This window comes from Leguminivora glycinivorella, chromosome 9, assembly GCF_023078275.1.
Source record: "Leguminivora glycinivorella isolate SPB_JAAS2020 chromosome 9, LegGlyc_1.1, whole genome shotgun sequence".
Lineage (NCBI taxonomy): Eukaryota > Metazoa > Arthropoda > Insecta > Lepidoptera > Tortricidae > Leguminivora > Leguminivora glycinivorella.
Window position 1 is genome coordinate 25,501,161 of NC_062979.1, and position 25,129 is coordinate 25,526,289.

The following is a 25,129-nucleotide window of genomic DNA, read 5'->3' on the forward strand; positions in this document are numbered from 1 at the left end:
CTGGCAACACTCATTTTGACAGACAAAATTAACAAGCATCCGTATAATATCGATTCGATCCGACCATTAAAAAAAAAGTGAAGTTGAAGGTGGTGGTAGGACCAAAGACGAAGAAAATCAAAGCAGTATAAAATCTGCTTTCTTTTAGCGATAACTGCGAAGACATCATTAAATAGAAACATGTTTGCTGCGCGTCAAATCGCGTCTAGGGTTTTCCAACAATCGGGTGAGTGTCATTTGTTTTGATTAACTTCAATTTTGGGATAAGCTCATAAGACCTCATAGCTCACTTCTGCTTTTGTAGTTTCCAGTTAAGTGCTGCATTAATCTCCTTTTGAATACTTTCGTTTGTATCTGAACAGTGTTAAGTCTCTAAATCGTCTGTTGGATAAGTTACATAACTGACATCATAACCTAACTTTTGCTGGCACTGAGTGTAGTTCAGTGCAGATAAGTCAACAGGAAAAATCCAATATGTGTTATGAGTATTACCTGAATTATTGCCCCATACAACTTTGTAATGAATAGTTCAGCCATAGGGGGCAATTCAATGTGTACATTTTTAATCATTTGTTAGTCGTATACCTCGAAATCAAAAAATCCTTGTAGCTTTTCACCTATTCGCGTTTCGCCGCGATCTCAAAATTTCTGAACAGTATTTTTTTCTTGTAGTATGATTTTTGGTCGCCAATTACAATTTTGTATAAAATTCATAGTATATTTATTATCCTGCCTTTTTTTACTGTAGTCGCTTTTCACCTCGATAGATATTTGTTTGTAATGCGGTATTAGATATCGTGATATTTCCTTTAAGCACTTTACCTCTATAGTTTTGTAAATGCATTTCGCATTTGTAGTTTCTCTCCTGGTTATATAACCTTGTTGTGCATATCACTGATATTACTAATGTAAATGTTGATGTTGATATATGTCCATTTGACCACGTATTATATCCCAGTGATATAGCCTTTTTGTTAAACCATTAATACAATAATATGCGACCCAGGTAAAATGCGACTAAAAATGTTTGCGGCTAACTGAATAGGCTATTAGTGATAAACGCTACATAAAAATCTGCTATTGTTGTAAAAATCTATTGAAAATATATGCGAGTAACAAAATATACTATCGATATTACACGCTACAACAAAATACGCTATCGCGGCAAAACGCAAATAGGTGAATAGCTACAAGGATTTTTTGATTTCGAGGTATACGACTAACAAATGTTTTTAATGCATGATTCTTATTATTTTATTTTCCTTTATTTATCTTCCTTCTTAAGTTAGGTTTTGTACAATATGAGTATAAAAGTAAAATAAAAATAACACTTACAAAACAATATAAAACATATAAACACATTATAAAAAACCTAACCTAGGGTGCCGCCAGCAGCGGGGCAGGGCCCAAGCTGCCGGTGGTTAGGGCTGCAGAGAGAGGAACCGTCGGACTATCCGCGCCGTGTCCAAGATCACCGCCTTCTGCATCTGGCCCTTGATCCATCCACCTAGCGAGAGTCTCTTAAGATGGTGGTCGAGACTCTTCGCTATGAGACCGTTCGCTGAAACGACTATCGGAACAATGATCGTTGAATCAACATCCCACATGGCGGTTATCTCGTGAGCCAAGTCTAGGTACTTACTGGACTTGTCCTTCTCGGCTTTCACGAGATTCTCATCATGGGGGATGGTGATGTCAACGAGCACGGCCCGGCGTTGCAGTCGATCTATTATCACAATGTCAGGCTTATTGGCTACAATAGTCCTGTCAGTGATAATAGATCGATCCCAATAGAGCGTGGCACGACCATTTTCGAGAACTGGCGCAGGTAAGTACTTGTAATACGGTACTTCGCGGTCCACAAGGCCGTATTGAAGAGCAAGTTGCTGGTGAATAATCCTGGCTACGAGATTATGTCTGTGCAAGTACTCGCCGTTAGCTAGATGAGAACAACCGGAAATGATATGCCTGAGTGACTCTCCGGGACGGCGGCATGCCCGACAAATGTCGACCGTACCGTCCTTCAGGATATATTTCCGGTAGTTGTTCGTCATCATAACTTCGTCCGCAATTGCACAGGCAAAACCCTCGGTTTCTCCGAAGAGGTCCCCAAATCGTAACCAGTTCACCGATGCGAGCAGATCTACATCGGGTCCCGTGAGGGCCTTGCAGAACCGCCCGTGTAGCTGCTTGCTCTCCCATACCGCCTTGCGGTCCGCAGTACTTAGTACCACAGGTTTGCGCCAGTTCTGTTTCGCCAAGGAGAGCGGCGTGAGGTTTCCGTCCACTGCCACCACATCACGATGCATCCCACACTCGTTGTTAAGGAAGTAATTCCTGAGATTGTACACCTCACGGTTGTGGAGATTTTTGGCGTTTAGGAAGCCTCGACCTCCGCACTTCCGTGGGATGTACAATCTCATAACAGACGAGCGCGGGTGTAACATACGGTGTGTGGTAAGCAGTGACCGGACCCTCCGATCCAGGGCGTCCAGCTCGGTCTGGGTCCACCTTAGTATGCCAAAGGAGTATGTGAGTAGAGGCATTACCCAGGCGTTAAAGGCGCGCACTTTATTGCCTCCTGACAAAAGACTGTTAAGGACTTTTGTGAGCCGACTGAAAAAGCGCTCCTTCACCGACCGTCTAATGCCAACATCCTCAATACCCAACGACTGTGACATACCAAGGTACTTATAGGTTTCTGATTCAGAGATAGATCTGAACGACATCGTCTCAGAAAGTTGTAAATTTTCTGAATTTACAACCTCCCCCGCTGTACATGCATAACCGCACACTTATCGACACCAAACTCCATTCTGATGGCGGTACTGAAAACTTCTGTGGTTTTCAATAGCACCATCAGGTCTTGGGTGTTCGGTGCAAATAGTTTGAGATCGTCCATGTACAGAAGGTGAGAGATGACTTCACCCTCTCTCCGAAGCCGGCAACCTAGCCCAGAATCCTTCAGCAGGGTGCTGAGGGGATTCAGAGCTAGGCAGAACCATAATGGACTCAGACTGTCACCCTGGAATATTCCTCGCTCAATCCTTATGAAGTCCTGCGGGCCAGTGGGGTCATCCCTGCCTCCTGGTTGACGAAGGACTGTGGTCCACTGCCTCATACATGCAGCCAGGAAGGATATTAAAGCTGCATCAAGTTTATACAGCTCCAATACCCTTCTCAGCCATGAATGAGGCACCGAATCATAGGCCTTCTTATAGTCAATCCAAGCGGCCGAGATGGCCTCCTTGTTCCGCCGAACTTGTTGGCAAATGGTCATGTCTATGAGGAGGAGCTCTTTAGTACCACGGGACCCAACCCTACATCCATTTTGAGCGGGGGCCAGAATGTTGTTAGCGACAATATGCGCGTTAATTTTTGCTCTCAAAATGGATGTAAGGAGCTTGTAGAGTGTAGGCAAGCACGTGATGGGTCTGTAGTTTTTTGCTTCCGTGGTACTACCGGACTTGTAGAGCAGGAAAGTAACACCAGTTGTTAGGGAAGGTGGGAGAGAACCAAGATCGAGGGCTTGTTGAAATTGCGTTGCCAAACGCGAGTGCGAGCATCGAAACCATTTTAGCCAGAAGTTGTGCAATCCGTCAGGTCCAGGACTTTTCCAGTTCTGGGCCGTACGGGTAGCACAACTTACGTCGTCGGGGCTGATGGTGATAGCCCCCATAGGTTCGATGTTCTCACACTCGCGTTCGACAACGGTCATCCACTCACCTTCCGTGTGTTCGACGGGCACCGACCAGATGCTACGCCAGAAATCAGACATGGCAGTAGCATCCGGCAGCCGCACGTCAGACACACGAGGGTCGGTTTCCTCCCACCTCCGGTATACTTTCCTTTGGTCGCTTTGAAAAAGACAATTCTGCTGGAATCGGTCCACACGCTTTCTGTAGCGGCGAATACGGCTTGCCCATGCATAGACTTTCTGCTTCAGGAAGTCGATGCGCTCTGTGACATTGGCCAAATAGTCGCGGGGCCTGATGTCCGTCCCCGCGAACGCCTGGTTCACAAAGCGCATTACTCGGGGGCGATTATTACCCCCTCTGAAGCAGATCAGCTTTGCAATGAGAGTCCTAAACGAGTTGATACGACGCTCGATCCGTACTTGCCATGCAGGGACACCTCCGACGGTCCTAGTTGCACGGTCAGCGTCCGGAAACTTGACTCGAGCAACACGGCACGCCGCGATGGCTCCGCAGTACATGATCGAGTGTGTATCATCTAGATCTTTACTAGTCCGTATAAATGGCTCTAGTAAAGCGTTTAAGGCTCCCATTAACGCTAGATTGCGTCTATTCATAGGCAGACGTGGTAATCGTGGCCTAGGATTGTTTGTGGAGCGATACTGCGTAATCGCCTCTTCCAAAGACCTCCTCAGTTGCTCATTGGCAGGCTCACTCTCGCTCTGACTCGCGAAGTCCCCGCCGTCGTTACCGGAATCAACCCGCGGCGCCTCCGGTGCCAGGTCGGGTTCGGGCACCGGGTCCGGCGACATGGCGGGCAAATCCCGCCCCGAGGCGGGGTCCGCGCGGGTAGCGAGAGCCTCCTGGCGGAGCCGATCAAGTGTGGCGTCATCCAACCGCTTTGACCGCTGAATGACGCGCACCTGATCCGATAGCCGCTGCTCCGACACGGTGATGGATGGCTCGAGTGCCTGGAACATTATTTATTTTATTATTATTATTATTTGTAAAGCAGGCAGGCAGTTGTAGTAACTGATAAAGCCTGTATCCAGTTGTCGGCAGAGGTTTCAGGTGTTATGTGGAATTAGCACTGTGCTTGTCTAACTTATTCTTGAATTCGTTTACACTTTGGGCCGATATTACATCCTCCGGGAGCTGATTCCAAGCTTTTACCACTCTATTACTAAAGAAATGTCTATGAGGATTGTTGTATGACCTGCGAGAGACCAGTTTATACTGATGACCTCTCAGACGGGTGTTGTTATTACGTTCTAGCATTTTATGAAAATCTTTGAGGTCATAATGTTGGGTTAGTATTTTGTATGTCTCGATCAGGTCTCCACGCTCTCTACGCTCCTTCAGGCTTGTAAGCTTTAGGAACTCCAATCTTTCCTCATAGGACATTTTTTTAAGTTTCTTCGGTATTTTGGTGAAGCTGCGTTGAACGTTTTTTATTATTTTATTTAATAATAGTTATTTGTTATACAAGGGGGCAAAGTTGTATTTTAACGCCGAGTGTGGAATTGAAAAACGAGCAAGTGAAAAGATTCTATAGTTGAACCACGAGCGAAGCGAGTGGTTCGAGAATAGAATCCTGAACTTGCGAGTTTTTTAACACACGAGAAGTTAAATACATTTGCACCCGAGTGTAACACAAAACTTTTCCCCTCACTATAGCGAGGAAACTACAACGCAAAAAATGCGTTTATCACTGCTTCCAGTAGTTCCACAGGTGGTAAATCATCTTTATTACTAGATTCACCTACTTTTATCAATTTTAAAGCAGTTAATTTGACTTTATTCAAGGTCAAATTACTTTACCCACTAGTGGATTAAATGCGTTTTTATCCGCTGGTATTAAAGGACAAAACACGTGTTTCCGAGCTAGTGAGGGGAAAAACATCTTACATAAAAACTTAAATCCATACTTCCATACTAATATTATAAATGCGAAAGTAACTCTGTCTGTCTGTCTGTCTGTCTGTCTGTCTGTCTGTCTGTTACGCTTTCCCGCTTAAACCACGCAACCGATTTTGATGAAATTTGGAACAGACAATCTTTAGACCCTGAGACAGAACATAGGCTACTTTTTATTTCGAAAAAAAGGGATGAAGGGGTTGAAAAAGAGGTTGAAAGTTTGTATGGTATTTCTTAATTTTAAAAGATAAAACCATGAAACTTTATATTTTAGCACTTGATAAGAAATCATTAAACATATATTTAAAGTCACATACAGGTCGAACGCGATTAATTAACATTATTTTTACCTTTAAAATAAACATGGTGGGAAATAAACATTAACTAAAAGCGGGTAGATTATATTTATTTGTCTACCCCGAACATTTATATAAATTAATATCGGGTAGTTTTGTGTTGTTTACATCTCCGGTGACATTTTGCTGGGACGTCAGTCTTCCGCGACCACGGCCAGTGCAACCTGGCCGAAACGTTGGGAAAAAAGGTAAAAATAATGTTAATTAATCGCGTTCGACCTGTATGTGACTTTAAATATGTGTACAAAGCGCGAGGACTTAAAGTGTTATCTTGATAAGGGATAGGGATAGGGATAGGGATAGCGATAGGGATAGCGATAGGGATAGCGATAGGGATAGCGTTAGCGATAGCGATAGCGATAGGGATAGGAATAGGGATAGAGATAGGGATACGGATACGGATACGGATAATATGGGTATCGTTAGAGGGATACGGATAATCGGTCGGCGGTCTCTGTGCTCTAAGACGATCGTTGTTTGCTTGCTTGAAGATTACGTTTGCTATAAATATAAGCAAAATGTAAAAAATTGTAAGGGATAATAGAAAAAAGTACTTTTTACCCACCGATCATAGTGTCGAAATACGGGCTATGTGGGATGTTTATAAAGGTTTCCCCAGCGTATATAGAATTACCTACGCTGTGGTCGATGTGTAATATTTCTACAATCATTGCAAGCAAAAGTATTATGTGCAATCGAAATAATCGCAGATAAATATACCTACAGAGAAACCTACGGATCCAAATGAAAATCTTAATGAATACTTTTATTACGCGGGCGAAGCCGCGGGTAAAAGCTAGTGCAAATACATAAATGTCCCCCAAAACTGTTTACACAGTTTGACTGTGGGATCTGGGTGAGTTTAGAGGTCTAAAAGTCTTTTTAAGGGTTTCTGATTTCTCGACCTATTAGAAGTCTCGAGTTTCGAGAAATCTCGAGCCCAAAGTCTCGAGTCTTCTCGAGTCTTTTTTTATAAATGGTAAAATTTTGATAAAATAATAAACAACAATATGATTAGTAGTTTTTATTGCACCACACTAAAAAAAGAAAAAAAAGTGCGTAAAAAAAGTGCGTAAGAGCAATAAAAATCTTCTTTGAAATAAACATTTTAACAAGAAAACTACAATTATAGTCTTGAAAATAATACCTAATCATTTAACTTCCCCGCCTGTGCACGGGTGAAATAAATTAAAATGTCATGTATTAAATCATAATGTCATTGAAATTAAACGTTTAAAATAACTTCTTCTTCTTCCTCGTTTCCTCAATGCCGAGGATCGCGACCACAAGTAGCGTGTCTCCATTGAACGCGGTCATAAGCCATGTAGACTGCACAGTATACACTGTCGCCACACGATTTCTTCACACAGTCAGACCATCTCTTACGAGCCCCACCCCAATAATGTTTACCATTAATTCGCCATATTATGCATTGGTGCTCTCATAATGTGTCCGAAAAATCTGAGGGTCGCTCTAGGCATATTTTGGAGAGACGTGTGGTGATATTCAGTTCTTGCAAAACATGATGTTTGTTAGTTCTTCTAGCTTTTCAAGTTATACTCGTAGCAGTCTTCGCCAGCACACATCTCAATAGCGTCAATCTTAGCCACATCAAAACTTTTCATGGTCCAAGTTTCGGCACCATACATAAATATCGAGATTATCGATAAAACAAGAGATCGAAATAATTGCACTTTATTTTGACGTCGGATTCCTCTGTTCTTCCAAATCTTGTCGAAATTAGCCATAGCACTCTTCGCAGGTTATCAATGACCCAAGATACATAAACGCGCTGACTTTTTCGTAATGACGAATTGCTTTTAAATAACACGAGGCTGACAAAACTAGCCAAAGTCGCTGCCAGCTTACGTTGGAATGAGAGGTTAGATCGCTTTATCTCGTTATAATTTATGGCCGCCGTTCGACACCGTCCCCACCGCCTCGCGATGAGACTGGGCAGAAGGTAAAAAGTTGCATTTCACTTCAGGTCATGCTTTACATTCGGGCCTCGAGACGTCTCGAGTACCTGTCATTTTTTTCTCGTCTCGAATGAAGCCGAAATTCTCGAGAAGTCTCGAGTTCGAGACTCTCGAGCAGAAACCCTAGTCTTATCTGTCTCTAGGTTGAATCAAGCATTCCTCTGTTATTTAATTAAATTTTATAAACATAAATATTTGTACTGTGATGTACTTTATATCTCTGATACTAAAATGACTGTTTTGTCAGCACTCTTGCTCCTGATTTTTTAGTAAATCCTCAGTATTGTTAACAGTGATGACTACCTATCTATTTCTAACTGTAACTGTGTGGCATTTATACTGTTGCGGTGTTCTACTGTACCTACTAATGATACTCAATATACCTAATATGTTAATATACAAACATAATGTGCAGTTCGGCGCTACCACGCGGGCGACTTCAAGGCGCCCACGATGGAGGAGCTGCCGGTGCCGCGCGGCTCGTGGCAGGCGCAGCACGACGCCCGCCAGCGCAAGCACAACGCCGTGCTGCTCGCCGGCATCGCCTTCACCGCCGGCACCATAGTGCTCGTATGTCTTGTCTTGTCTACTTCCACAACACAATCACAACTATATTATGTTGCTCTACTTACTACCTATACTTCTACACTCTAACACACTTATTCATAAACATTTACTAAAGTTATCAAACCAATAAAGTTTGTTTATCCCTTTCCGATTTATTGGTTTGATAGAAAGGGACAAACAAACTTTTTCAGCTTGATAACTTTAGTGAACGTTTATTAATAAGGGGGTTGAACAACTCTACTGATTTCAATGATTTTTGGTATGCAAATAGCTAGCCGGGCAGCCATTCCACGCAGACAAAGCTGCCCAGAAGCTATGCTATCTCAGCCAAATCTGTTTTTAAAATTTCAAATTTCTTATCAATTGCATTTTTTATTATTATGTAATTGAATTGTTTTAAATGTCATTTAATTGTATTGTTTCACTTATTATATAAATAAATAAATATTATAGGACATTCTTACACAGATTGACTGAGGCCCACGGTAAGCTCAAGAAGGCTTGTGTTGTGGGTACTCAATATCAATTGATTACTTTATTTTATTAATTATTACCATATAAATTAGTATGTAAGGTTTAATTGTTAGTGCTAATTATTGTAATAAATACATACATACTCGTACATACATACATACTCGTACATACATACATACAATCACGCCTGTATCCCGTAAAGGGGTAGGCAGAGCACATGAAACTACTAAAGCTTCAGTGCCACTCTTGGCAAAATAAGGGGTTGAAAGAAAACGAAACCGTGGCATTGCAGTGACAGGCTGCCAGCCCCTCGCCTATGCCACAATTTAACCCAAATCCCATAGTCGCCTTCTACGACACCCACGGGAAGAAAGGGGGTGGTGAAATTCTTAACCCGTCACCACACAAGCAAATGTAATAAATAAATAAATAAATATACCTTTAAGTATGGACAATGAAAATTTCAGACTTTAGATTTAAATGTTCCAACTATGTTCTGGTACTTAGTAAAAAGTCCACTTGTGTATAGTACTAGTAATTGCTAATTAGTCTGATTTCTAACTATGTTGTTTTTTGCTTGTAGGCCAAGGCTTCTGGTCTGGTGTACCTCAACTACTCTCCCCCGGCGTCCCTGGACTAAGATGTACTCTTCACGTTAGCATAATCAATACAATACAGTAAATGAACTAATAAATATTTAGTTAACCAAAGTTTAGTTTTATTTTCGCACCTCATAGTGTATACCGTCAGCAATGTCAGCATCAATACCAACCCATGTCAGGACACACCAAACGCATGTGTTCCTTTAGGCACTGGTCCCACCACGAGCTAGTAAGCTATGAGCTATCGGCTATAAAAACGAACAAGATAAGCACTCCCGTGGAAATAAAAGAGACACGGCGATGTTTATAGTTACTCGCCCAGCAGTGAGCTATCAAAATCGCCGTGTCTCTTTTATTTGCACGGGGGTGCTTATCTTTTGTTCGTTTTTATAGCCGATAGCTCATAGCTTACTAGCTCGCGGTGGGGCCAGTGCCTTATGCATCTGTTGTTTTTAGAAAAATGGCCTGTCCAATTATTTGGCCCTGGTAGCCTAGCGGTAAGTACGTGCGACTTTCGTTCCAGAGGTCGCGGGTTCAACCCCGACCCGACATTGGTGCGAGCCAATGAATTTTTCGGAATTTATGTGCGAAATGTCATTTGATATTTGCCAGTCGCTTTTCGGTAAAAGAAAACATCGTGAGGAAACCGGACTAATTCCAATAAGGTCTAGTTTACCCTTCGGGTTGGAAGGTCAGATGGCAGTCGCTTTCGTAAAAAAACTAGTGCCTATGCCAAATCTTGGGATTAGTTGTCACAGCGGACCCCAGGCTCCCATGAGCCGCGGCAAATGCCGGGATAACGCAAGGAGGATGATGATGGGCTGTCCAATTCTGTATAGCTGCTAACAGATACCCAAAGCAACAGATAAGACGAATCTGTGGCTTCACTCATAGAATGCTCTACATAAAACAACCTTACAAGCATCCTTTTTTTCCTTTTATTTACCAGGTTTTCAATATCTATATGAGTATCTACACTAAATAGCTACAATAACGATACATATACTGTACACTACATGCCTAGACCTGCTTTAGAAGTGTGATAATAAAATTAATGTCACCCTCTGTGAAATCACTTCAGAGTGTCCCAAAAGTCCTCATAAGGGCCTAGGATAGGAAGGGTATTATTAGGTAATTCAACAACATTGGAAAAGAGTAAATATATTGTATAATTAATGAATAATAAAATACTTAACACTAAATATAAATACATTTTTTCTAGATGTCTATGATTTACAATAACTGTAATGCAGGCAGAATACTTAAAGGATAACATTAGTGGAGAGTGTCATTCATGCCACTCAAAAAATACAGACTGATACAAACTTGTTCCGCTATGGGACCATGATCCCCATGAGTCCTCCTGGGGCCTGGGTTGAGCGCAGGGCTGCAGCGACGTGTTGTGCGGTGGCCGGTGACAGCTAGTGCTCGCGCGCGATGCCGAGTGTCCTGCGTCACCTGCGTGCTGCGTGTTGTTGTGTGATGGTGAGTGTTGTACTGCGCGGTCACCGGTCACGGTCAGTGCTCGCGCGCGATGCCGGGAGTGTCCTGCTGTTGTTGTGTGGTGAGTGTTGTACTGCGCGGTCACCGGTCACGGTCAGTGCTCGCGCGCGATGCCGGGAGTGTCCTGCTGTTGTTGTGTGGTGAGTGTTGTACTGCGCGGTCACCGGTCACGGTCAGTGCTCGCGCGCGATGCCGGGAGTGTCCTGCTGTTGTTGTGTGGTGAGTGTTGTACTGCGTGGTCACCGGTCACGGTCAGTGCTCGCGCGCGATGTCGGAGAAGGCGTCGAGGATGTCCTGCGTGGTGAGCGGCAGCGCCAGCCCTGCGCCCGGGTAGCACGCCGCGATGCGCGCCTACAAACATACAACACCACATTACTCAAGACAACACTTTCTTACTCATTTAGTGATAGACCTGCACGCCAGATGGGTCGGCAGATCTAGCAACTTACAGTTGGCTTTGCAGGTGAGTTGCTACAGGGCGCGTGGGTCGCTTACCACAATCAAACCTCGGAGATTCTTCACATTCTTTATTATAAAGAACCGGAGAAAAAGGATTACATTTTCAGGACATCACAGCTGACACTAAACATTAAATTAACTTACGTATGGAGCGCTACATATTGTTAATTAAATTAAAATAAGGACAGAGGAGAGCAATTACGTGCCTATTCCATTGGTTGGAGGCCATGACGGAAGAGAAGGAAGGAAACGTCAAAGACCATAAACTTACATATTACTTTCATAGACAATCAGAGCAAGTTTAAGTAGCCAATACAGATGGTATATGGAGATTATATATTCTAACATTTAGTAGTAGTACTCAAGTGAGTAGTATTCAATTATTTATTTATTTAAACTTTATTGCACAAATTTACAAAAAAAGAGTACAAATGGCGGACTTAACGCCTTGAGGCATTCTCTACCAGTCAACCATTGGGCTAAACAGAAAGCTTAGTTTGGTGCAGGATTTTAAAAATTAAATAAGAAAACACAAGTCAGTATTCATACTTATCGCAATAAACCTACTTATATACATATAATAAATACATATTCAGAATAAAATAAAATATATATTAAACATAAATATATATTATACATACATATATATAATAATTTCGTACCTAGTGTGAGACATAATACAAATACGTTATGCCGATTATGTATCATTGCTGCGCGGAGTAGGGACTCTGTAATATGAAGCTATTATAGTCACTAGTGTCACTACACTAGCTAGTAGAAGTAGGGACTTCTTTTAAAGACTAGCTTCATACAGGTTTATCACTCGCTAGCTTCGGGCTAAACACATGTCTATGAAGTAAATGAACGATTAAAACCGGCCAAGAGCGTGTCGGGCTACGCTCAGTGTAGGGTTCCGTAGTTTTCCGTATTTTTCTCAAAAACTACTGAACCTATCAAGTTCAAAACAATTTTCCTAGAAAGTCCTTATAAAGTTCTACTTTTGTGATTTTTTTCATATTTTTTAAACATATGGTTCAAAAGTTAGAGGGGGGGGACGCACTTTTTTGTCCTATAGGAGCGATTATTTCCGAAAATATTAATATTATCAAAAAACGATCTTAGTAAACCCTCATTCATTTTTAAATACCTATCCAACAATATATCACACGTTGGGGTTGGAATGAAAAAAAATATCAGCCCCCACTTTACATGTAGGGGGGGTACCCTAATAAAACATTTTTTTTCCATTTTTTAATTTTGCACTTTGTTGGCGTGATTGATATACATATTGGTACCAAATTTCAGCTTTCTAGTGCTAACGGTTACTGAGATTATCCGCGGACGGACGGACGGACGGACGGACGGACGGACGGACAGACAGACAGACAGACATGGCGAAACTATAAGGGTTCGTAGTTGACTACGGAACCCTAAAAAGTAGGTAGGTAGTGTAAAATGGGGTTAGTGACCTGCAACGCGTGGTGCTGCTGCAGGAACTCCTCCTGCATGGCGCGCCACACGACCTGCAGCAGGCCGCCCTCCTCGCTGAGGTGCTTCTCCACGGTGCGGTAGAGCCGGTGCAGCGAGCGGCGCACCTCGGGCGCGGGGTACAGCGCGAGCAGCCGGCGCAGCTCGTGCTTGCTGAAGGCGGCGCGGTAGCACACCTCCTCCTCGCGCGCGCCGCCCGCCACCGCCTCCGCCACGCCCTGCGCACACACACACGATGACACCACACACTACTCGCACCTTACTCCGTTTTCACATTATCCGATCCGATATCGGATGTCGGAAGGATTTCAATGGAAAAAATCCAAGATGGCGCCCGTGATGTATGGGATATCGGTCCGACATCCGATATCGCATCGGATAATGTGAAAACGCACTCTCAATTCACATTAATAAATTCGCCAAGCACTTTTGCAGCTGATAGTACATGTTACTTAAATCCTTTAATTTGTGAAGTTAATTAAAATTGCCTAGATTTATTATTATTCATGCCCTTAAAACGGGTCTCTATTGGTTCCCATAATTTTTGAAGTCCGATTTTTACTAAGGTCAGTGCGGGCAAGACCGGCATAGTTTATTTGAATTAAAGTTTGAGTGGATAAAACTCTATAATTAATGTAGTCTGGCGTTATGCGCATGGTCCTATGGGATAGCAACAAAGCTTTTACAAGCTTTTACAACATTTTGGTGAATTAAGGTACTTTTAAGTGATAAAAATCACATTTTTTAAGGCTCGGCGGGTTGACCGTCCTCCCGCGATGTGCTCGGAAAGACCGTCTATAGTGCTTGTTGTCGCGTAATTTCATATGAGACTAGGTTCCAAAATCATGATCATTGTTATTTTACGTAATAACAGGGCAGAACGTGCTAGATAATTAATAAAATAACGTTGAAATTTTGAACATATAAGCATTTTTCTATTTATAAGGCAAGACCGGCATATGTCCCGTAGATGGGGTTCATAACCTTTTCTTTTCAGGTCCAGATATTGCATAATACTGTTTTTCCAACGAACACCTTCGAATCAAATTTAGTCACGATAATTGACCCATGACACCCTGACCCATGACCCGTTGACCGTATGACAACTTTTATGTCAAAGTGACAGTCAGCAATGTCAATTAACGGTCGGGTAGCCGTAAAATACTCGGTCAAAACCGTTTTAAAGGGTACCCATACGGTCCCTGTTGGGTAATGCTGATCATAAAAATAATGACCAACTCGAAACCTTACTCTCTTTGGAAATATTTGTCGTCGCATGTTGCACAATCTACATAATTATACTTAAACAAAAATAATAAAAAACGGGTAGAACTACGATAATTCTACCAACTTAAATACGATGATGAATAATGCAGTGTAGGCTTACTTCTCTTCACCTCTTATTATTCTTCACAACTATGTCACATATATTTTTTTTTACTTAATACTTTCGAATGATTTTTGTAACACCATACGAATCATTATCAAAACTGTATTTCGAAGTTAAAATCAAAAATGGCACAACTATCATAAGCCAAAAACATACCTACTTATATATTGATATTGTTTACACTCGACTTATTTCCAATAAAGCCTAAAAAAGGTTGGCAACTCCTTGTTTATCATATGCCGGTCTTGCCTTTCTCTTTTATGCCGGACTTTCTGAGTAGGCACAATTTCTAAGTTACATATTTCAGAACATAAAACTAGAAATTGAGCGCGTTTTCAGTAGATTAATAGTACTAGTCAGAAAGAACGGTTATTGAATGACTACGTTACATACACAATATACAAATATTCCGACTGCTTCTATTTTATTTTAATTTTTTGCGGAACCATGTTGAACTCGATGTTCGAGTTCGAAACACGAATCAAGTTTTATGTTAACTAGTGTTCGTCCTAGAGATAGGTATTGAAGACCAATGGATTAAGGATGAAAAACTGGTATACCTCCGGAGGTGTGAGAGACGTAGATATATAAACACAAAAGTTATAGTCAATAGACTGTCTTCCCCACACTGACCTTATCCATAACGTTTTCCGTCATAATTTTTCTTAGTCATATTATTACTAGTCATAAAATTGATCGTAAGAAATTGTAGTTCCGATTTTTGAAAGTCATAATTATTGTTAGTCATAAACAGAGATGTTAAAAAATAGGTAGTGCAATGTATTTAAATACAAAATGCAAATACTTTGGTTTTTTACCTATTTCAAATAAAAATACAAAATAGTTTTACAAAAAGGTATTTGAAATGCAAAATGCAAAATCAAACAAAATACTTTTTTGACATAAGGTAAAACTTTTATTTTAAAGATATTGTGTTTAAAACACAGAATCACCAGAGAGCCCAGAAACTTGGCTCTATAAAATTAACACGTTAAAAAGTGAAGCCAAAAATGGACTGTCTCCATGTCTTACCTAATATTATAAAAATCGAATAAAAGAGTTATATTGCAATATGCATGAAATATAAAAAAAAAATCCTAAAATAATAGTAATATTAACTAAGCATAATACATTACAGCTGTACTAAGGTCAGTGTGGAGAAGACCGTCTACCCGGAAAGACCGTCTATTGACTATAACTTTTGTGTTTATATATCTACTACGCCTCTCACACCTCCGAAAGTCCGAAGGTATAGCAGTTTTTCATGCTCAAGCCATTGGTCTTCATAGCTGGGGAGTTTATTGCAAAACCTTAAATTTTTTGACCAAAGCATGAAACTTGGCACAGTTGTTCCTTATATCAAAATAAGCCGATTAAGATCGGGAGCCTTCGGGAGCCTCCCCCCTGGGGCCCGGGAGGGGGGGTCAAAGTACCGCTTCACCCGGCTTGGTTTGAAAAATTCTAACTTACCCCGTTTAGTTAATAGGTCATGTTTGGTATCGTTTTCGAGTAAATCAACAACGTAGAATTCGTTTTTAGTACTAAAATTATAATTTAATGGTAAATAAAATGAAAAAAAATAAAAAAAATGAAATTTTCATCCATGATATACAAATTCAGGTCATCATAAATGACAAACTGTTTGCTATTTCTATAAATAAAAAATATGACATGATAGCCTATTTAATATAGATTATAAAAATTATAACTTTTATCCACCTTTACTAACGTTAAGTTCCACAAAAATTACTTTAAGACACGCGGCGTCGGGACGCCGCGAGCGTAATTTTAAAATGCCTTTATTTTAGAAACTCTATTAGACCCCGTTTAGCTATTAGGTCATGTTTGATATCGTTTTCGAGTAAATCAATAACGTAGAATTCATTTTTGGTACTAAAATTATAATTTAATGGTAAGTAAAATTAAAAAAAATTAAAAAATTTGAAATTTTCATCCATGATTTACAAATTCAAGTCATCATAAATGACAAACTGTCTGCTTTTTCTATAAATAAAAAATATGATATGAAAGCCTATTTAATATAGATTATAAAAAATATAACTTTTATCCACCTTCACAAACGTTAAGTTCCACAAAAAAATTACTTTAAGACGCGCGGCGTCGGGACGCCGCGAGCGTAATTTTAAAATATACCTCTATTTTAAAAACTCTATTAGACCCGGTTTAGCTATTAGGTCATGTTTGATATAGTTTTCGAGTAAATTAATAACAAAGAATTTATTTTTGGTACTACAATTATAATTTAATGGTAAATAAATTAAAAAAAAATATTCATCTATGATTTGCAAATTCAAGTCAACAAAAATGTCAACTGTTTGCTTTTTCTTTAAATAAAAAATATGATGTAAAAGCCTATGCGTATGTCACCAAACACCCAGACAAGTTTGGTGGAAACTTCCTTCACGAACTGCTTGATGTCTGATGACCATGGTCCAAATGTTTCAAATGCAATTGCCGCAAATATGTAGTTGTTTTTTAAAAATGCATATTTGCGCGTTTAAACTGGGCGTTGTGCAGCAGCAGTCCCTGGTTTCTGGGCCGAACGTTAGACGTTGGACGGAGCCAAGGTATCCACACAGGTCACGCGCCAAGGGTCGTCCCAGAAACCAAGGCAAAAGCGAACAACCATCAGGCCGCTTTCCGTCTGCTGCTGACAAGCCGACAGGTTCGAGGGTTGTCGGTATGTTCGCTGTGCCGAGAGCCTTGCGGATTAAATCGTTAAGTGCAGCGTGTCACAAAATTCGGCCAGCACTAGACTGGCAGTGGAGTCCGTGGTGTCCTAATGCGTCGGCAGCAAGGGTGTGGTTGGCATGTCTTTAGCCCCAGTCTTAGACAAATGGCAGTATATGATGAAGTAAGGCAGCCTCGGAAGGAGGTATGTTCTCCAAGTGTCGATCTTTTCTAGTAAAGAGGTTCTTCCGGCACTCATTCACTGCTGCGTAAGGACCCTTGATCTGAAACAATATGTGCATTGTCATTTTATTTAAACAGATTCTGCAACTATCAAATTACAACATTTTGGTGGATCACCTTCACTATTACACACTTACCTATCATACAAAATAATTACAAACTTTAGTAGAATCTGATTAGCCTATCTATGATATTGCTCCATCTCGTAATAGTTTGAAGCCTTGGGTGGCCATGTTTCTCCCTTGTTGATCGTTTCAAGCTGCGTTTATCGTACCTATCCCATACTATGTCTAATCTAGAAACGTTTTCTTTAGGCTTTGAAGCTAAGCCAGGCCACCCAAGGTGTCAAACTATTACAAGATGGAGCAATATCAGAGGCAAATCAGATTCTACTAAAGTTTGTAATAATTTTGTATGATACGTAACGTAAATGGGTAATACTGAAGGTTACGTGATCCACCAAAAAGTTGTAATTTGATAGTTGTAGACTCTAAAATGATAATGCACATATTGTTTCAGACCAAGTCGTTGCGTAACGGTGAATGAGTGGTCGAAGTACCTACCTCTTTAGGTACCAGAAAAGATCGACAATTGGAGAACATACCTCCTTCAGAGGCTGCCTTGCATCAGCATATACTGCGCACAGTGTACCAGGGGCCCATTTCTCGAAGCTACAAGTTACAATTTTCAACTGGTTGTCAATGTCTAATATGACAAGTTGCAAAGAGACTTCCGCTTGTAACTTGTAACTTTCAGTTTTGAGAAATGGGACTCAGGGCGTTCTTGTTTGGAGTCAGGCGTTGGTGCCACACCAAACTTTGCCAAGTCCGTTTTCTTGGGGATGGAAGGAAGAAGGAGACGAATGGGTAGTGTGGTACCCATTCGTCTCCTTCTTCCTTCCATCCCAGTCAGGCAACACTGAAGTGGCCAGTATATGCTTAGAAGTTACAAGATGTAAATGTAAATCAGGTTGCAAACACCGATGCAACTGCATAAAGAGGGTAGAGCCTTCTTTATGCAGTTCCATATGTACCCAGCTATGTCTCTGTGAAGGGAATGTATAGTATGAGTATGAGTAATCTGTCAATTAGGACACCACAGACTAAACTTTAAGTGCTAACTTTTCAGTGTTGGATACTCTATGGCAGTTCCGACTCAATAACATAATAAGCTCATTATAATTGACTTTATTTAACTATAATAATTTCAAAAATAGAACTTCATACAATTTCTATACTAATTTGCGATATCTGGCAAATTTTCCTGCATCTGAAACACATTTTTTTTATCTGTCGCGTTATCGGTCAATCAGAGACGGTTATTACAAACAATTGGTTGCTAGGAAATTCGATGTTGATACAACGGTGAACGACTCTATATTGACATTAATTTTAACTTGCATGAATGGTGATATTTCCGTCCATTGATGATGAAGATGATGACTCGTAGAAAAAGTATTGTATACAATAGTGATATAATTAAGCTTTTCACTCTCGTACCGTACTACACATGGTGCTCGACTGAAAAGTTTTGTATTATATCACGATTGTATAAAATACTATTATATAAATTTCTTACAGGATTCACTACAATGAATAAATAACAGGTACAGTCGGTCTTTAGATCGTGTGGTCCGACCCGAGTGTTGCCGTTGTCGACACCGGAGTCAATAATAATGAATCTTTTTCTATTTATGCATTAACACACCTCTGACACTGGCGATCAAATATATGAAAGAGGCGCGTTCCCCGCACACAGTCTAAGCTCGCGTAGGTGAACGCGTACTATCCATTGTGAATAGGCTTTAATGTCATATTTTTATATTTATAGAAAAAGCAAACCGTTTGACATTTATGGTGACTTGAATTTGCAACTCACAGATTTTTTTTTTTATTTTTTATTTCATTTAACATTAAATGGTCATTTTAGAACCAAAACTAAATTCTACGTTATTTATTTACTCGAAAACGATACTAAACATGACCTAATAGCTAAACGGGTTCTAATAGAGTTTTTTAAAATAATAGCATTTTAAAATAACGCTCGCGGCGTCCCGACGCCGCGCGGCTTAAAGGTTTTTTTTTCTAAAACTTAACGTTAGTAAAGGTGGGTAAAAGTTATATTATTCATAATCTATATTAAATAGGCTTTCATATCATATTTTTTATTTTGTAGAAAAAGCAAACAGTTTGACATTTATGATGACTTGAATTTGTAAATCATAGATGAAAATTTCAAACTTTTCATTTTTTTTTTATTTTATTTACCATTAAATTATAATTTTAGTACCAAAAATGAATTCTACGTTATTGATTTACTCGAAAACGATACCAAACATGACCTATGAACTAAACGGGGTATGTTAGAATTTTTCAAAGCAAGCCGGGTGAAGCGGTACTTTGACCTCCCCTCCCGAGCCCCAGGGGGGAGGCTCCCGAAGGCTCCCGATCTTAATCGGCTTATTTTGATATAAGGAACGACTGTGCCAAGTTTCATGCTTTGGTCAAGAAAAAAAAGGTTTGGCCTCTTTTTGTCGATAAACGTCCCCACTATCAGTACATATCCCTAGGACGAACACTAGTTAACAATAATTTTGATTTGTGTTTCGAACTCGAACATCGAGTTCAACATGGTTCCGCAAAAAAATAAAATAAAATAGAAGCAGTCGGAATATTTGTATATTGTATATGTAACGAAGTCATTTAATAACCGTTCTTTCTTACTAGTACTATTAATTTACTCAAAACGCGCTCAATTTCTAGTTTTATGTTCTGAAATATGTAACTTAGAAATTGAGCCTACTCAGAAAGTCCGGCATAAAAGAGAAAGGCAAGACCCGCATATGATAAACAAGGAGTTGCCAACATTTTTTATAGTGCGGGGCGTTAACAGAGCATTAGTATGAATGTATAGTCCCGTCTGGCAGAAAGCATGAAACTTTGCATGTATATAGCTTATAGATAGGGTTATAAAAATTGAAGTAGAAACACGCCGAGGTGTCAATGTTTCCCTTCCTTCACCCCACTTTTGTATCCCTGTTTTCAGTTTTTTTATATTTCCATGAAAACCGTAAAAGCTACAACAATAACGTCTAAGAGACGTATATTCTCTATAAAATTCTCTACAATATTGTCTTTGGAAGTATATAACTGATGATTCCAAAATTAATAATCAATCTGGAAATTGACATTGCTGACTGTCACTTGACACAAAAGTCGTCATGGGTGTCGTCAAATAGGTTTTTGGGGGTGCTGATTTCAAAATTAATAACCAATTGGAAATCTGACATTGCTGACTGTCACTTTGGCATAAAATTCGTCATGGGTGTCGTCAAATATGTTTTCAGGGGTGCTGATTTCAAAATTAATGACCAATTTGGAATCTGACGTTGTTGACTGTCACTTTGACACAAAAGTCATCATGGGTGTCGCCAAATAGATTCTCAGGGGTGCTGATACCAAAATGAATAACCAATTCAGAATTTGACTGTGCTGGCTGTTATTTTGACACAAAATTCGCCATGGGTGTCATCGGTCGGTTTTCGGGGGTGCTGATTTAAAAATTAAAGACCACTTTGGAATCTGACATTGCTGACTGTCACTTTGACACAAAAGTGGTCATGGGTGTGGTCAAACAGGTTCTCGGGGGTGCTGATTCCAATAACCATTACAGCCAAAAAACTGTTTGATGACACCCATGACAACTTTTAAGTCAAAGTGACAGTCAAGTATGTCAAATTCTAAATTGATCATTAATTTTGGAATCAGCACCCCCGCAAACTTATTTGACGACATACCAGACGACTTTTGTGTCAAAGTGACAGTCAGCAATGTCAAATCAGCACCCCTGAAAACATATTTGACGACACCCATGACGACTTTTATGTCAAAGTGACAGTCAGCAATGTCAGATTTCCAATAATTGGAAACCTGACATTGCTGACTGTCACTTTGACATAAAAGTCGTCTGGTATGTCGTCAAATAAGTTTGCGGGGGTGCTGATTCCAAAATTAATGATCAATTTAGAATTTGACCAATTATTGGTCATTAATGATAGTAGCATAACTCGTGGTGTATGCACTTCGCGCATACAGTAAAGAGTGACAGAGATAGCACTGTCGTTATTGAAATTCTTGGTAGTAAGAGTGAGGAGAGACCTCGAGATGTATCGCTACCGCGCGGTCGCCGCCGTCTAAGCACGACACCTCTTAATAACCGTTCAGCTCAACTTTCGGTCGGGTACCCGTAGCCAGGGACCGGCCCGCTATCCCTTATACGGGGTTTTGTATGGGTATTTCGTTAGGCTTAACTTACCCTACCCTTTTGACGCGATACCCTTTCATTTTGCTTTTAAAGCAGGGACCGGCCCGCTATCCCTTATACGGGCTTTTGTATGGGTATTTCGTTAGGCTTAACTTACCCTACCCTTTTGACGCGATACCCTTTCATTTTGCTTTTAAAGCCCTAACGAAAGCGCTTACCTAAAATAGCCCAATACCCTTTCAAAACCCTTATCATCGGCTCAGCCTAACGCCATAAGGGTAAGCCTTATATTGGGTTTTATTTGCTTTCCCTTATAAAGCATATCGTGCGAGTTTAAATCCTGTACCTCGCTCATAAAGCACACATTACTCCGAACGAAATAACATACGATCGTTATCTACGGCGGCACTGTGTGTGATATTTGCGCGTTTCTGATGGAAACGGCTGTAGATAAAATAAGGTTCAATTTTCAATACCAAATACTTATAGTTATGATAGGCTCCTGCTTTGCTCAGGTGTAACACAGGCAAACGCTGCTTTTTAGGGTTCCGTAGTCAACTAGGAACCCTTATAGTTTCGCCATGTCTGTCTGTCCGTCCGTCCGTCCGTCCGTCCGCGGATAATCTCAGTAACCGTTAGCACTAGAAAGCTGAAATTTGGCCCCAATATGTATATCAATCACGCCAACAAAGTGCAAAAATAAAAAATGGAAAAAAAATGTTTTATTAGGGTACCCCCCCCCCCCCTAAATGTAAAGTGGGGGCAGATAATTTTTTTCATTTCAACCCCAACGTGTGATATATTGTTGGATAGGTATTTAAAAGTGAATAAGGGTTTACTAAGATTGTTTTTTGATAATATTAATATTTTCGGAAATAATCGCTCCTAAAGGAAAAAAAAAGTGCGTCCCCCCCCTCTAACTTTTGAACCATAAGTTTAAAAAATATGAAAAAAATCACAAAAGTAGAACTTTGTAAAGACTTTCTAGGAAAATTGTTTTGAACTTGATAGGTTCAGTAGTTTTTGAGAAAAATATGGAAAACTTCGGAACCCTACACTGAGCGTGGCCCGACATGCTCTTGGCCGGTTTTTTTTATCGGACTTGTCTTGATGAGTACCCGAAGTCTAGCTGATGCTGAACCCTGGCTGCACCTAGGGGAACTCGGGTTTAGTGTAATACAGGCAAACGCTGTTTTCGTCATCGGAATTGTCTTGATGAGTACTCGAGTGAGCAGTACCCGAAGTTCAGCTGATGCTGAACCTTGGCTGCACCTAAGGGAACTCGGGTTTAGTGAAACACAGGCAAACGCTGTTTTCGTCATCGAACTTGTCTTGATGAGTACTCGAGTGAGCAGTACCCGAAGTCCAGCTGATGCTGAACCCTGGCTGCATCTAGGGGAACTCGGGTTTAGTGTAACACAGGCAAACGCTGTTCTCGTCATCGGACTTGTCTTGATGAGTACTCGAGTGAGCAGTACCCGAAGTCCAGCTGATGCTGAACCCTGGCTGCATCTAGGGGAACTCGGGTTTAGTGTAACACAGGCAAACGCTGTTCTCGTCATCGGACTTGTCTTGATGAGTACTCGAGTGAGCAGTACCCGAAGTCCAGCTGATGCTGAACCTTGGCTGCACCTAGGGGAACTCGGGTTTAGTGAAACACAGGCAAACGCTGTTTTCGTCATCGGACTTGTCTTGATGAGTACTCGAGTGAGCAGTACCCGAAGTCCAGCTGATGCTGAACCCTGGCTGCATCTAGGGGAACTCGTGTTTAGTGTAACACAGGCAAACGCTGTTTTCGTCATCGGACTTGTCTTGATGAGTACTCGAGTGAGCAGTACCCGAAGTCCAGCTGATGCTGAACCCTGGCTGCATCTAGGGGAACTCGGGTTTAGTGTAACACAGGCAAACGCTGTTTTCGTCATCGGACTTGTCTTGATGAGTACTAGAGTGAGCAGTACCCAAAGTCCAGCTGATGCAGAACCCTGGCTGCACCTATGGGAACTCGGGTTTAGTGTAACACAGGCAAACGCTGTTTTCGTCATCGGACTTGTCTTGATGAGTACTCGAGTGAGCAGTACCCGAAGTCCAGCTGATGCTGAACCCTGGCTGCATCTAGGGGAACTCGGGTTTAGTGTAACACAGGCAAACGCTGTTTTCGTCATCGGACTTGTCTTGATGAGTACTAGAGTGAGCAGTACCCAAAGTCCAGCTGATGCAGAACCCTGGCTGCACCTATGGGAACTCGGGTTTAGTGTAACACAGGCAAACGCTGTTTTCGTCATCGGACTTGTCTTGATGAGTACTCGAGTGAGCAGTACCCAAAGTCCAGCTGATGCTGAACCCTGGCTGCATCTAGGGGAACTCGGGTTTAGTGTAACACAGGCAAACGCTGTTTTCGTATTGGACTTGTCTTGATGAGTACTAGAGTGAGCAGTACCCAAAGTCCAGCTGATGCAGAACTAGGGCTTCCAAATACCGGACCTTATCCAATACCGGTATTCATTCCGGTATTGGCGATTTCAATACCGGGATCCCGGGATCCCGGTATTGAAATCAGGAAAATATAAAGACCAAGTAATTTGCTTAAAATAACAAATTTTATTCAAAATTTCGTTTGTTACTTTTCATGCGTGTTATACTACAGCGGAATCTTGCCAATCCGACTTACAAATGGGTCAAAACGATTGCATTTCCAACTTCAAAAGTTTCGATTTCAACCCAAAACGGTTCGCAAACTAATGTGGCCAAGTCAGTTTAACTTTTATTGTTTTTAAGTATACATAGTTCAAAGGGCTACGCCCGGTGCTCTTTATTTTTGTTATGAGTGGGACTGAGAACGCAGTATAAAAGCAAGCGGGATAGAGCGCCAGATCTCTACTCAGGTGATTCTGTAAGTTAGATATCGCCGCCAGATCGAACATTTTGCAAGGAGACGCGGCCATAGCAAACCATGTTTTCTGCCAAATCAATCTCTTTAAGCTCGTGCGGAATAGAACCTTTTACATTTTAATACTAACAGACCTTTGCATCTATAACAGAAGATTCAAGCAGCATCCTTGCGACACTTACGTTCGTAGCTGTATAGCCCAATTCGAGAGAGGATCCTTCGTCCGCACACACGGCAGGTGTATGCTCCCCCAGATGGGCGGGGGTTAGAGGCCTGCTCGTGACGCCTCATGCGTTTAACATTCAAGGCGGAGAACCAGGCATTGGCGTGCTTGGATTGACCGTCATGGACAACACGGCGCCACGTGGGTCGGTCTTCGGCCAGTCGTTGCCACTGGTTGCATGGAATATCAAATGTGATCATGTCACGCTTCACGCAATCTTTAAAGCGCAGCGTTGGCCGTCCGACCGGTCTCTTTGCATCTGCAACCTCTCCCAGCAGGATTTAACGTGGCAAACGAGTCCGCTCCATTCGCATACACATGCCCGAGCAACCTCAGTCGCCTCTTCTTTAGTATGGCTGTTATACTAGGAAGCTATGTCTCATTCATGCTGT

At 41.2% G+C, this 25,129-nt stretch overlaps 2 protein-coding genes across 2 annotated transcripts in view; one reads left to right on the forward strand and one right to left on the reverse strand.

The window, feature by feature from the left end:
• The first annotated feature begins 44 nt into the window (after positions 1 to 44).
• Positions 45 to 9,698, forward strand: LOC125229422. Its single transcript, XM_048134250.1, has 3 exons — positions 45 to 226; positions 8,363 to 8,517; positions 9,572 to 9,698. Exons 1-3 carry the CDS (start codon positions 181 to 183, stop codon positions 9,626 to 9,628), a joined length of 258 nt encoding a protein of 85 aa, XP_047990207.1. The 5' UTR covers positions 45 to 180; the 3' UTR covers positions 9,629 to 9,698.
• Positions 9,699 to 10,735: 1,037 nt separating this feature from the next.
• Positions 10,736 to 25,129, reverse strand: part of LOC125229771 (exocyst complex component 1) — a 72,740-nt gene continuing 58,346 nt past the window's right edge. Inside the window, 2 exon segments of the mRNA XM_048134709.1 lie at positions 10,736 to 11,444; positions 13,022 to 13,258. Coding sequence (XP_047990666.1) covers positions 11,346 to 11,444; positions 13,022 to 13,258 — 336 coding nt within the window. The 3' untranslated portion in view covers positions 10,736 to 11,345.